This window comes from Aptenodytes forsteri, unplaced genomic scaffold, assembly GCF_000699145.1.
Source record: "Aptenodytes forsteri isolate BGI_AS27 unplaced genomic scaffold, ASM69914v1 Scaffold223, whole genome shotgun sequence".
NCBI lineage: Eukaryota > Metazoa > Chordata > Aves > Sphenisciformes > Spheniscidae > Aptenodytes > Aptenodytes forsteri.
Window position 1 is genome coordinate 1,158,613 of NW_008794742.1, and position 12,178 is coordinate 1,170,790.

The 12,178-nt window shown below is 38.7% G+C and overlaps 1 protein-coding gene across 1 annotated transcript in view; it reads left to right on the forward strand.

The window, feature by feature from the left end:
• The window catches only part of PHF20L1 (PHD finger protein 20-like 1), a 60,939-nt gene that overhangs the window by 43,654 nt on the left and 5,107 nt on the right, over positions 1–12,178 (forward strand). Inside the window, exons 16-21 of the mRNA XM_019470674.1 lie at positions 3,690–3,854; positions 4,243–4,424; positions 6,618–6,717; positions 7,913–7,999; positions 9,110–9,305; positions 9,712–10,081. Of these exons, the coding sequence (XP_019326219.1) occupies positions 3,690–3,854; positions 4,243–4,424; positions 6,618–6,717; positions 7,913–7,999; positions 9,110–9,305; positions 9,712–10,081 (1,100 nt within the window). The remainder of the gene's footprint in view (positions 1–3,689; positions 3,855–4,242; positions 4,425–6,617; positions 6,718–7,912; positions 8,000–9,109; positions 9,306–9,711; positions 10,082–12,178) is intronic.

A 12,178-nucleotide genomic window follows, 5' to 3' on the forward strand; every position in this document is an offset into this window, starting at 1 on the left:
GCTTCATCCGCCTCTTCATCCTGGTTGGGTGGTCTATAACAGACTCCCAGAAGGATATCTGCCTTGTTGGCCTTCCCCTTATCCTTACCCATAAACACTCGACCGTATCATCATCACAATCGTTGAGCTCTATACAATTGAAACACTCCCTAACATACAGGAAATAGAAATCTTAAATCCAGATTCAGAAAGCAGTGTGAGTAAAACTTGAGCATTTTATTCTTTGCAAATTCATCTTGTGAAAATCTGTTTCTAGAAATCCAGAGGTATTCTGCCTGGATTTTTTTTTTTTTAACTGACGAAAAAAGGAAGAATGCTTTGGCAGATTCTGACTGCAGTGTCTGACCCTGAAAAAGCCCATTGAAAAATGATCTGTCAAAAGAAGCAGTCTTCTCTTTCTCCAGAACTAGCTCACTCTACTTTCAGGGCATGGGCAGAAATGGAAGGGTGTGAGGCATGCTCTGTTCCTTTGGAATCAAATTGAGGCATCTTGGGGGAGAAGAAGGAGTGGGCACATTGTGTGCTCCAGATAAGTTTTGTGCAAGGCTTTAAAACAAACAAAAAAAACCCAGCAAAACTTTTTTTTGTGCTCTGAATATATGCATGATTGACTGTTTGTATAAAACCCATATAACACAGAAAATGTCTGTTATTTATACTGTTCTGTTACAGTGAGGTTGAAAGCAATACAACGTGAAGTAATCAACTCAACTACTCATTGAATTGACCCCCCTACAGTGAATATACTTAGGAAATGTGTAGATAGTGTGTTTTTGACAGAAGGAGAAAGTAAATATAAACAGTGGCTTTATGGAAGGTATTTAGGAGAGAAGCATATTATGGAACCCATTGCAAGAAAACTGTAGATACAGGTGGTAGCAGGAATGCTTCCTACAGAAGGATGAAAGTGTAGAAATCTGATTACTTATATTTGAAGTAATAAGTTTTAAGAGGAGTAAATGGATAGCTACTCTCAATTACCATTTGACCAGTGTAAGAAAGACATGGACCTACTCAAGCAGATCTAGAGAAAGGCCACGAAGATGTCAGGGTGCTGGAGCACCTCCCCTGTGAGGACAGGCTGAGAGGTTGTTTAGCCTAGAAAAGAGAAGGCTCCAGGGAGACCTTATAGCTGCCTTCCAGTACTTAAAGGGGGCTTAAAGGAAGGATGGGGAGGGACTCTTTATCAGGGAGTGTAGTAATAGGATGAGGGGTAACAGTTTTAATCTAAATCTACTCTCTTTCAGTTTAGATATTAGGAAGAAATTCTTTACTGTGAGGGTGGCGAGACGCTGGAACACAAGGCCCAGAGAAGTTGTGGATGTCCCCTCCTTGGCTTGCAAATGTGTTCCTTGAGACTGTTGCAAATAGTATATGTTAGAGGAAAATGTATCATGCTGGTATCAATATAAATGTCAATACTGCTGTATTACCAGTAGGCAGAAGAGCACTGAGTGCTCTAACAGCCTCATCCTGCTCCCCTCTCAGGCTGAGCAGGAAGGGGGGCCCACTAGTGAGAAAATACATATATATATGTGTGTGTGTGTGTGTACAGCGTGGAACCCTCCAGCAGCTGGGCTCAGACACTGTCTGCCCAGTAGCTGCCTCTGTATCCCAGTCTCCCCAGTTGCTGGTACCTGGAGATATGAGCCCCCGGGGCCACAGCCCCACTGCAGTACAGCCTATCTCACTCCTATGTGCATGCTTGCACGCTCCCAGAGTTGGCCAGGACTCCCCAGATTCCCGTAGCCTTAGAGAGGCACTCACACCCAGAGCTGGCCCTTGCAGACCCACTCACCCCTTGCTCCCAGGCCACTTCACCTGCTCACCAGCTGGTCCAGCTTGATCTCTGCTAACAATCAGACACTTGCACTGGCTCCAGGTGCTGCAGCATGAACTCGTGGGCCTCTGTGACCGGAGATCCGTCGTGAGTGGCTGGCACTTCAGTCACTCATCCAGTCTCTCCGGGTGCTGGCACCACAGATGCATGGGCCCTTCAACCTGTGGTCTGGCTCCATTTGCTGTCATTCAGACCCTTGTACACACACCTGCACACTGAATAGAGAGCCTTTCACCTGGGTAAGAGTTAGAAATGGGGTTTCATAAGAATCACAGAATGGTTGAGGTTGGAAGGGACTTCTGGAGGTCCTCTGGTCCAACCCTCCTGCCCAAGCAGGGTGATCTAGAGCCAGTTGCCCAGGACGATGTCCAGACAACTTTTGAATTACAACTTTCCAACCCTAATGATTCTATGATTCTATCAATATCTCCAAGGAGGGAGACTCCACCACCTCTGCCAGCACAGGTAGGACAGACTGTGCTGATCAGACACAGGGCATGGCCAGACAAGTGTACTGACCAGCAAACTGTTTATGCATGACTGGCCCTTTTTATCCCCTTATTCCTCTATTCACTTGCTCCTCCCCAAATCACTTAGGTCCATCCATTTTCCATTTTCCTGGTTCCTTCCCTAAACATTCCATAATAAGTCTTGTGTAATCCCAAAATGATAACTTTTGAATTACAACTTTCCAACCCTAATGATTCTATGATTCTATCAATATCTCCAAGGAGGGAGACTCCACCACCTCTGCCAGCACAGGTAGGACAGACTGTGCTGATCAGACACAGGGCATGGCCAGACAAGTGTACTGACCAGCAAACTGTTTATGCATGACTGGCCCTTTTTATCCCCTTATTCCTCTATTCTCCCCACACTTGCTCCTCCCCAAATCACTTAGGTCCATCCATTTTCCACACTTTTGGTTCCTTCCCTAAACATTCCATAATAAGTCTTGTGTAATCCCAAAATGATTTTCCCCTATGTCCCATAGTGTGCCCCACCCCTGGGCTGCAACCCCCCCTTAGTCCAAAAGGTGATCCAGAGAGCTGTTCTGGGTAACAGATCGTGATGGGTTTCAGATCTGGATAATGGGGGTGATGGCGCTGCTGGGACAGCCCTGGGAGGGGCCTGGGCAGGGCATGTGTGTTGTTTACCTGCTCATCATGCTCCTCTGGGCTTGTGCATACCCTACTGACATGTTCCCGGGCCCATCCCAGGAGCCATCGGCCCATCAGTGGATGATGACTCCTGGGATGGGCCTGGGAGCATCCCAGGAGGGTTTTCTTTGGGCTTCCTGTGCTCCTCTGCAGGTGTGCAAGGCAAGCTTTTATCACTTAACCTGACAGGACAGTCTGCAGTTACTTCTAGGTAGCAATGTTGGTAATGCTACAAACGGACCTAAGGCAAAAAGAGAGAGCTACCAGCAGCATCTTTAAGGCTGGCAGATGGTACAGGATGAATTGTGGAAAAAGAAGACTGTATAATGTTCTAGGAAAAATTATTCCTCTGTACATTCAGAGATGGGGGAAGGGGGGAGTTAAATGGGTAATGCTTGTCTTAGCTATTAAACTTCATTACATTTCTTGCTGGAATTTTTTTTGTGAAATATGTTGTGAAGAGCGTTTGCCATTTCATATTTACAGTTTCATCATCCTAATACCTCAGTGTTGATATTCTTTACTTCTGAACATAATGTTGCCGTATACTTAAATATTTTTTTTTCATATTTGTCACAAAATTTTCTTTACTTTTGTAACAGCAATTTACTTTCTTTTAACTTTTCAGATTATTCAATAAAATTTTCTTTACTTTTGTAACAGCAACTTACTTTCTTTTAACTTTTCAGATTATTCAGATTATGAAGATAGTTCTGTTGAATTCTTGGACAGGTGCTCCTCTCCATTAACACGGTCCTCGGGGAGCTCTCTGACTTTGCGCAGCATGTTCTCAGAGAAGAATACATCATACCAGTATCCAAGAGCTATCTTGTCTGTTGACCTTAGTGGAGAAAGTAGGTTGGCTGAACAGCAACTTTCAGTTTGTAGGTTTAATTCTTTAAGAAAGAGAATTTTAAAGGAAATAATCTGGTTTGTGTTTGGGATTGTAGCTATAAATATGGTGACTGATTTATACTTCATCTATTTAAATCAAAATGCTTACACTCCTCAAGCTGTTCTGCATTGTACTTGCTTTGGTTAAGTGTTGCTACTGTGCTTCTGAGGAGATCACAGTAAAGGCATTTTGCAGAATTTATCAAGAAATCTAATATACCAGCAGTGTATTTGAGAGCGATTTTCTGCTATATGCAGGTTAAGATTTTTAACTGCCAAACCCCCCTATATTTCTGTGAAGTATTGCATCTCTGCACACACAATTTCACATGTATTTATTTTTACTAGACCTTTCAGATGTGGAGTTCTTGGATGATTCCTCTACAGAGAGTTTGTTACTTAGTGGTGATGAATACAATCAGGACTTTGATTCAACTAACTTTGAAGAGTCTCAGGATGAAGATGATGCTCTCAATGAAATTGTTAGATGCATTTGTGAACTGGATGAAGAAAATGGCTTTATGATTCAGGTAAAGAAATTTGGGGAGGGAGGATATATTTTTCTATGTGAATTTCTTGCTTGTGAAGGTGCCCTTTTGATGTGTTGGAGACCAAAGTTACATAGAGAGCTGTAAATAGAAGTGCATAATAACAAGATATTGCTACGTTCTGCACTTGGCGTGATTCTGTTCAGTGTGTGCAGAACTATTACTCTAGGATGGGGTTTCTCTAACAAATTGATATATGCAGAACTATAGGATGGGGTTTCTCTAACAAATTGATATGTAGAACAGATTTGTAAAGAAAGGTAACCTTTTTCTTTATAGCCAGTTGATAAATTTGGAATAAAGTATCCTTTCCCGCACACGAATCATCGCTTCTGTCCACAGACCGTCCTGATTATACCAGCCCTTCTGGTTTGGCCCTTGTGCTTTGCAGTACCAATTGTAGAAAACACTCTGCTCACTGTAAATGTACCTCAGCTGTATCCAAGATCTCTGCTATACAGACGTTAATATTGTCAGTAGCTGTGATGTGTGTGTGATGTGCGTGCTTCATCTTTAGAATAGCAGTTCTCAAACTAGAAATCACTAGCTGGTTTTAGAAACTGCTAAGAATTTAAATCTTACTTGGTGTAGAAAAAAGGGAAGAATCATAGAATCATAGAATCATTAAGGTTGGAGAAGACCTCTAAGATCATCGAGTCCAACTGTCGACCCAACACCACCATGCCCACTAAACCATGTCCCTAAGCGCCACATCTACACGTCTTTTAAATACTTCCAGGGATGGGGACTCAATCACTTCCCTGGGCAGCCTGTGCCAATGTTTAACCACTCTTTCAGTAAAGAAATTTTTCCTCATGTCCAAAAAGAAGAGCATACAGTGTCTGCATAGCATTCAGGTGCTGATGGATTGCAACTACTGCTTATTTATTTGTAGTCCAATGAAGGGAGCATTTCCCATCTAGTAATGAATAATTTAAAGTCTTTGTCTCAAGGAATTTATAATACAGTGATTAAATCAGACGCAAGCAACAGTGAAGAGCAACTCAGTTGTCAGTAACTTTAAAAAAGCCATGAACTTCCTGTGGTTTTTTTTCAAAAAACAGGTTTGTATTCAACTATTAATGTGGTACAGTTTCTGTTGAAAATACGGAGCCTTTTTAGTTGAGATTTGAAGGAAGCAAGTATGGCTGTCCTTGTGTTAATGGACTTAAAGTCTTTTGGAAATGACAGAAAGACCTGAAAGTGAAGGACACAAAGACTGTCCCTGAGAACACACAGAAATGCGGTGCTGTGTTGGAGGAACTAAGCAGGAGTTCAGCTATGGTAATAATGTGGAAAAATGGACTGGTGTAGAAATCTTTGGAGAGAGGAGATGAAATTGTAGCCGTAGTGGTATGACAAGAGGGAAGGTGACTTCAGTGTTTTGAATAGGTTGATGCTCAAAAGCATGTCAAAGCAAAGAGGAGAGACTTTCAGTAGAAAACCAGCAGATATTTACAACACAAGCAAACGCTGAGTTGAGAAAGGGAAATGTATTTCTAAGTGGTAGTTTCCTGCCCGTTTCTGAAGTCCAATGACAGCCTGATTTTTCCTCTTCATGCCTTGTCTCACTGAGAGCAACCAGTTTGCTGTTTCTAGGCCCTCATGTCTTACCACTTCTATTTTGCTCTCCTATTCTCGTGTTTCTCCTCTTTCATTTTCTCTTCATTTTCTTTTTCTTTTAGATTTTCCATTGGTGCGATATTAAAAACACATCTTTCTAGCGCACTGGAGAGATGCTTTGTAAATATAAATAATTAAACTGAAGAGTTTTCTACTTTCCACTGTTTATGCTGTAATGTATTACATTATCTTTCTACTTTACTGTAATATTATACTCCTGTCTTATGTTTCACTACTAAATATTTAGGTGCTAAAATACTGAATGCTGTAATAAAATATTATTAAATATTACATCTTCAGTTTCTTTTTTTTTTTTTTCCCCCCAGTCTGGAATTTGTGGTTGAGGTAACTTTCAGAACTAGAGCTCTTTTTTAGCTTGATGTCTTTGCCTACCCAAACACAAATTGCCCAACTAAAATAATCTCACTCAAACCAGCTATTTAAGTTAAACTGCTGCTCTCTGCATTTTGACGATACAAGAAATAGCTTCTGATTTTTGAATCTACTTATCTCAGTTTTAGTTTTTGCTTTTGTTTTTTTTTCTGATGTCAGTGTGAAGAGTGCTTGTGTTGGCAGCACAGCGTATGCATGGGACTGTTAGAGGACAGCATTCCAGAGCAGTACATCTGTTATATCTGCAGAGATCCACCAGGTACGGGTAAAACACCTTTATCTGCAGCTGTCTGCTTGGGATTTTTAAGCAGAGATGTTATGCATTGCTTAAATTGTTAAAGCTTTGTCTGTTTTGTGTTATCTGTTATACTTCTTTGGGGCAAGTGATTCTAAGTTTGGCTCTGAGCAGAAACTTACTTTCCTGTTAGTAACATCTTGTTCAGCTATGCTAAATCTTATTCATGATCTTAATTACCATCACTTTAGTTGTTGAAACTTAATTCCCCCAAAACCTTAGCACTTTTTCATGTCGTTGTAGTCTGAAAACCCTTTCTAAACAAATCATTCTTGTTCAGCGATCTGTTTTGCCTATACTTGGAATCACATCTGTTCATTTAAATATTTTTTTAGAGAAAAAGGACTCATTACCACAGTACTCTCAAATATGCCGTGAATGTCATTTCCTATTAATTGCAATGTTATAATGTTTGCGTTTGTCCAGATTTGTGTAAATAAAGGTGTGGAACTGAATATGTAAAATATGAAAAAAATCTAGCACTTGATATGGTAAACAATGGTGCACAAACAGCACATCTTGAACTTAAGATTGTTAGGATAAGTTTGAAATGGTAAGAATTGGGAAGAGTCTCTTTACTTTTAAATTGAATACATCTGATTAGGAAGATGTTGATTTAAAAATGATTCTGTCCATAAACCCATTTTTCTTAGCAGTTATTTGGAGAAAAACTATACGATTTGGAAGAAAGTTTTTAGTATTTTTCCTGACAATTGATACAAATACACATAGTTGTCTTCTGGTGAAATATCCAACAGTCCAGCTGTTTCAAAAGGGCAATGAGACTACACCCCCAAATTTACTTTCATTCTGAATTTAAGAAATGAAATCTGAAAACTGTTTGCAGAGGTATAAAATAGCACAGTTTTTATTAGTTATTTTTGAGAAGAAAATTTAGGAAAATAGAGCTGGAAAGATGTGACTTTTTCTGTTTGCCCCAATCTGAATCTAAATTGATGGTAGTAGTCTTGTTTGATAGTTCTGTGTAGTGTACTCTTTGAGCAGTCAAGCTTTTTCTTATTAAAACCAACTAATTTGTCTTGTGTTCTTTCCCTGCACTGTACTAGGTACTTCGTTATCCCCTGCTATGCAGAGACTGTGTCCCTAATTTTTATCTTCTCTCCCTTCCTAACCATTACTTCTTTTCTTTCTATGTCAGGAGAAAAAGGTCATTCACAATGTCAGTATTTTAAAGTGTATTGGGATAATGGGCAGAAAGGAGATAGACAGGGTATTCTCCTGAAAGGTATGAAGGGCTTCCATCAACCCATTCTTTGTTCTGTATATGATGATAGTCTGATATGAAATCGAGTGTAAGATATTGCAGTCTTAGTCAGTCTGTTTGTCTGGGTTCCTCATTGTAAACAATAATATTGGAATAATTAGCATTATACATTTCTAGTTTTGTGATTTTTTTTTTCTTGTGTTTTTTTGTTTTAAATAGTTATTAAGTTACTATAGAAGCATTAGCTAAATACTCATTCATGCCTGTTGGGTTAAGATTGTAGATGTTGCCATAGCATGGGAGACCTAAGGCCCACTTACATCAATATCCTGTCTAGTAGTGTCTGGTAAAAGGCACCTCAAAGAAGAGTGTAAGAACTCTGCTGTCAGATAACTTTGAAATGCCTGCTTTTCATGAAGCCTTCTCCTGGCTTCTAATAAATAGATATTGACAGTATTGAAGCAAAATATTTGTCTTTTAGACACAAACTAGTTGTTTTGGATATGTCCATATAAAATCCACTCTCTGACGTTTCTCTTGGTAACTTAGGTTTTCTTTTTTTTAAAAGTAAGCTGCAGTAGTTAGATAAATAAAATGCCAATTTAAACTTTTTTTTTGCAGTTAGATTGATAATAGCACAGTTCTTAATATCCTGTACTTTGATTGCAAAGGTGATTAGATTTTCATTTCAAATGCCATTTAGAGAGGTCTTGAGATTTCAGGTTTATTTCTGTTTTCATAAGCGTTAAGATTTTCCTCTTAATCCATGAAAAATAAATTTTAATATATTAATATCAAGACCTTGAATCAATCTTTCATGGATGTTAGAAGACATTTAGGAGAATACAGCATATAATTATAGCGCTCTAGTTTTAAATACAATTCTGCTGTGGCTTTAGATGGTGCTCAATTTGTTTATTGCTTACCCCAGGTCAGAGGTGGAGTGCCAAATATCTTTATGATAAAGACTGGCTAAACAATGGACACATGTGTGGATTATCATTTTTGAAAGAAAACTACTCTCATCTTAATGCCAAAAAGATTGTGTCAACACATCACCTACTGGCAGATGTATATGGTGTAACTGAAATACTGCATGGACTGCATCAATTTGTTTATTGCTTACCCCAGGTCAGAGGTGGAGTGCCAAATATCTTTATGATAAAGACTGGCTAAACAATGGACACATGTGTGGATTATCATTTTTGAAAGAAAACTACTCTCATCTTAATGCCAAAAAGATTGTGTCAACACATCACCTACTGGCAGATGTATATGGTGTAACTGAAATACTGCATGGACTGCAGTTGAAGATTGGGATATTAAAGGAAGTATCAGTCCAGGGTTTATTCTCCATCTTTATACATTTAGGTAGCGGAGACTACCATTATTCCATATGCATTATTCTCTCACATTAAAGTTCTTTCTTGTGTAATAGTTTAAATAATTCAAGTGCAAGATGTAGAGTACCCTCAGCTTCAGTGGGAGTTAGATGTTCAGCACCCAAGCGGATCTGTTATATTAGCGTTATTGGTGATTTTTTTTTTATAGTCAATTTTGTGTTAAAGGGATGTTCTGGATTTATCCTAAATTGGTAAGTGACCTAGGAATACTTACATGTTTGATAATTGTGCTTATCAATAGCTGTGATCTAGCAGAAGTGGATGCTTATTAGTTCAGTGCTGTAAGTGGTATTCTCTGTAACTTGCTTTTTTTCCTCCCCTTCATTGCAGAAATAAACATCACCCAGACCTTCATCTCTGGGCTTATTCAGGGATGCGAAAAGAACAAGAACAAATAACTGTTGGGGTAGAGAAAAAATTAGTGACTTTGCCGGATGCTGTTAATCCAACTGAAAGGACGTGTCACAGTCAAAACCATAAAGAGCCACCCAGTATACCCCAGAAGATGGAAGAAACATACATCACAAGTGAGCACAGTTACCAAAAACCACAGAGTTTTGGTCAAGACTGCAAAGCAGTCACTGACCCTATGAGCTCAGATGATGAAGATACAAGTAGTTTTGAGGAAGATCAGGAATTTCACACAGAGAATAAAAACTGTTTACAATACTCTTTTAAAGATGATGGCATGAATGAGCAGGTAAGTATCATTCTTCACCTGGGAAGTTTCTTAGTTGGAAAAATACGTTCAATCTGATAAAACTCAAGCGCATACAAGTATTTAGAAATGTTTGTTGTTACAAGTTGACATATTCTATCAAATAAGTCAGCAGAAATCACTAGAAGCAAAGTTGGATCACTGTAATAGTTTCAGGTGAAGTATACCCATTTCAGCTGGTGAATGAAATGCAAAGTATGGTTAAGTATTGCCTATGCTAAAACTGTTTATGCTCAATCCAGTGGGTTTTTTTTGGAAAAAAAATCCTATGCTTAAAATGCAGGGTCTTGAAACAGAACTTAGGTGGTTTTTGCGAGGTGAGAAAAACGGGACAAGTTTCCCTTTTTCTCTCAATTCTGTTTTCTACATGTTTGGTTTTTTTGTTGTTGTTTGTTAAACCAAGATTTGCAGTAGTATTTATTATTGTACCGTATTCTTCTTTTAATAGCAACACTATCTAGAATTCTGTCCACAAGTAATGATTTACTGACCAACTAATTTCACCTCGTGCAACTTCTTTTGAGTCTTTTATACTGCATATTTATTCTTATTAAACACTTCACAGGTTTTTAGTCAGGATTATATTTTGCTATTTAAACATCTCTTTCTCATTTTTGCATTGATGGTTTGTATCCATTACTTTGTTAAAAAGGTCTGAAACTTTTTAGTCTGGTTTTCATTACTTTGTGGAAAAGGTCTGAAACTTTTTAGTCTGGTTTTAGTGAAGAGTTCTCTTTGAGAAAAAAAAAAAGTGAAACAAACCTTTCTGTTTTCTACAATACCAACTGTGTGAGAATAAATCACCCAACTCATCCCCCTTTTGAAGTACAGTTTCTGGTGTGGAAGAAATGAGTAAGATATGTCTTTTTTCCTTTTAATTTTAGTTTTAAATGTGGCATGTAAGCTATATAGCCTGAATGGGAAATTTTGGCTCATTCTAGTTAGAAATAACTTTGTATGATAAATCGCATGATTACGTTCAGTTTTGTATAGTAAGAGACATGCAGCAGTGTGAAATACACTTTCCTTCCAACAGTAGCTTAAATTGTTATTGTAAATAGTATAAATACATTTAGAATTAGAAGAAAATATGTGTGAGCAGTGAAACAAAACTAATGTTTCCTTCAGAGACTAAAGCATATATCTAAAAAGCTAGCTCTCTGTTTTAAACCAGGAAGAAATCTGTTTGGGGCAGTGTCAGAGTACTCTTTCTTTTGGGACACCTTAGTTCACCTCGTTGTCAGTAGTCAGCCTTGGTATCTGAAATAAGGCTTCCTGTCTAGACTTAACACAAATTGAAAAGTTCTCCTTGGTTTCTCCATTGTACTTGCCTTAAAACCATGACGACATTGAAGTGCCATTTTTACATGAACTGACTTCTCTGTAAGGTGCCTTCTTCACCTCTCCTTGACAAAGTTTTGGTTGGGGCTTTGGATTCTCCTTTCTAGCATCCCGCAGAGCCTTAAATATTCTGGTTTTCCATACTGCTTTGTCATATCCTAATCTACAGTTCTGTTGCATATCTTCTTTTCTCTTATAAACAGTGTTAAGATTGACTATTATCAAGTCTCTTTGTGGACTATGCATCATCTTTAAAATTGTATTTGGTTTCTTCTGAAAGCACGAGCCTTCCCCACCTGAACCTCCCATTTATTTCTTCTTCACAAGCTGGATCCTGTACTCTTGCTTGTCTTACTACCTCTGCCACCACTCCCTGATTGCCTGCATTGATCTCTTAGCTTAGAGGAGGACCTGTTTGATCTTGTGGGGTTTTTTTTCAAGGAGTATTTACTAGCCATTTGAATAAATACAGAGGCCATTAAAAGGAAAAAAGAATCTTTTACGATGTTATTTAGATGTTATTTAGCTTTAAGATTTTATCTAACTTACAGTAGTGGACATCTAAAAGACTCACCTAACAGATCATAGAATAGAACAGAATAAAATAGTTTGGGTTGGAAGGGCCCTCTAAAGGTCATCTAGTCCAGCCCCCCTGCCGTGGGCAGGGACATCTTCAACTAGATCAGGTTGCTCAGAGCCCCCTCCAACCTGACCTGGAATGTTTCCAGGGATGGGGCA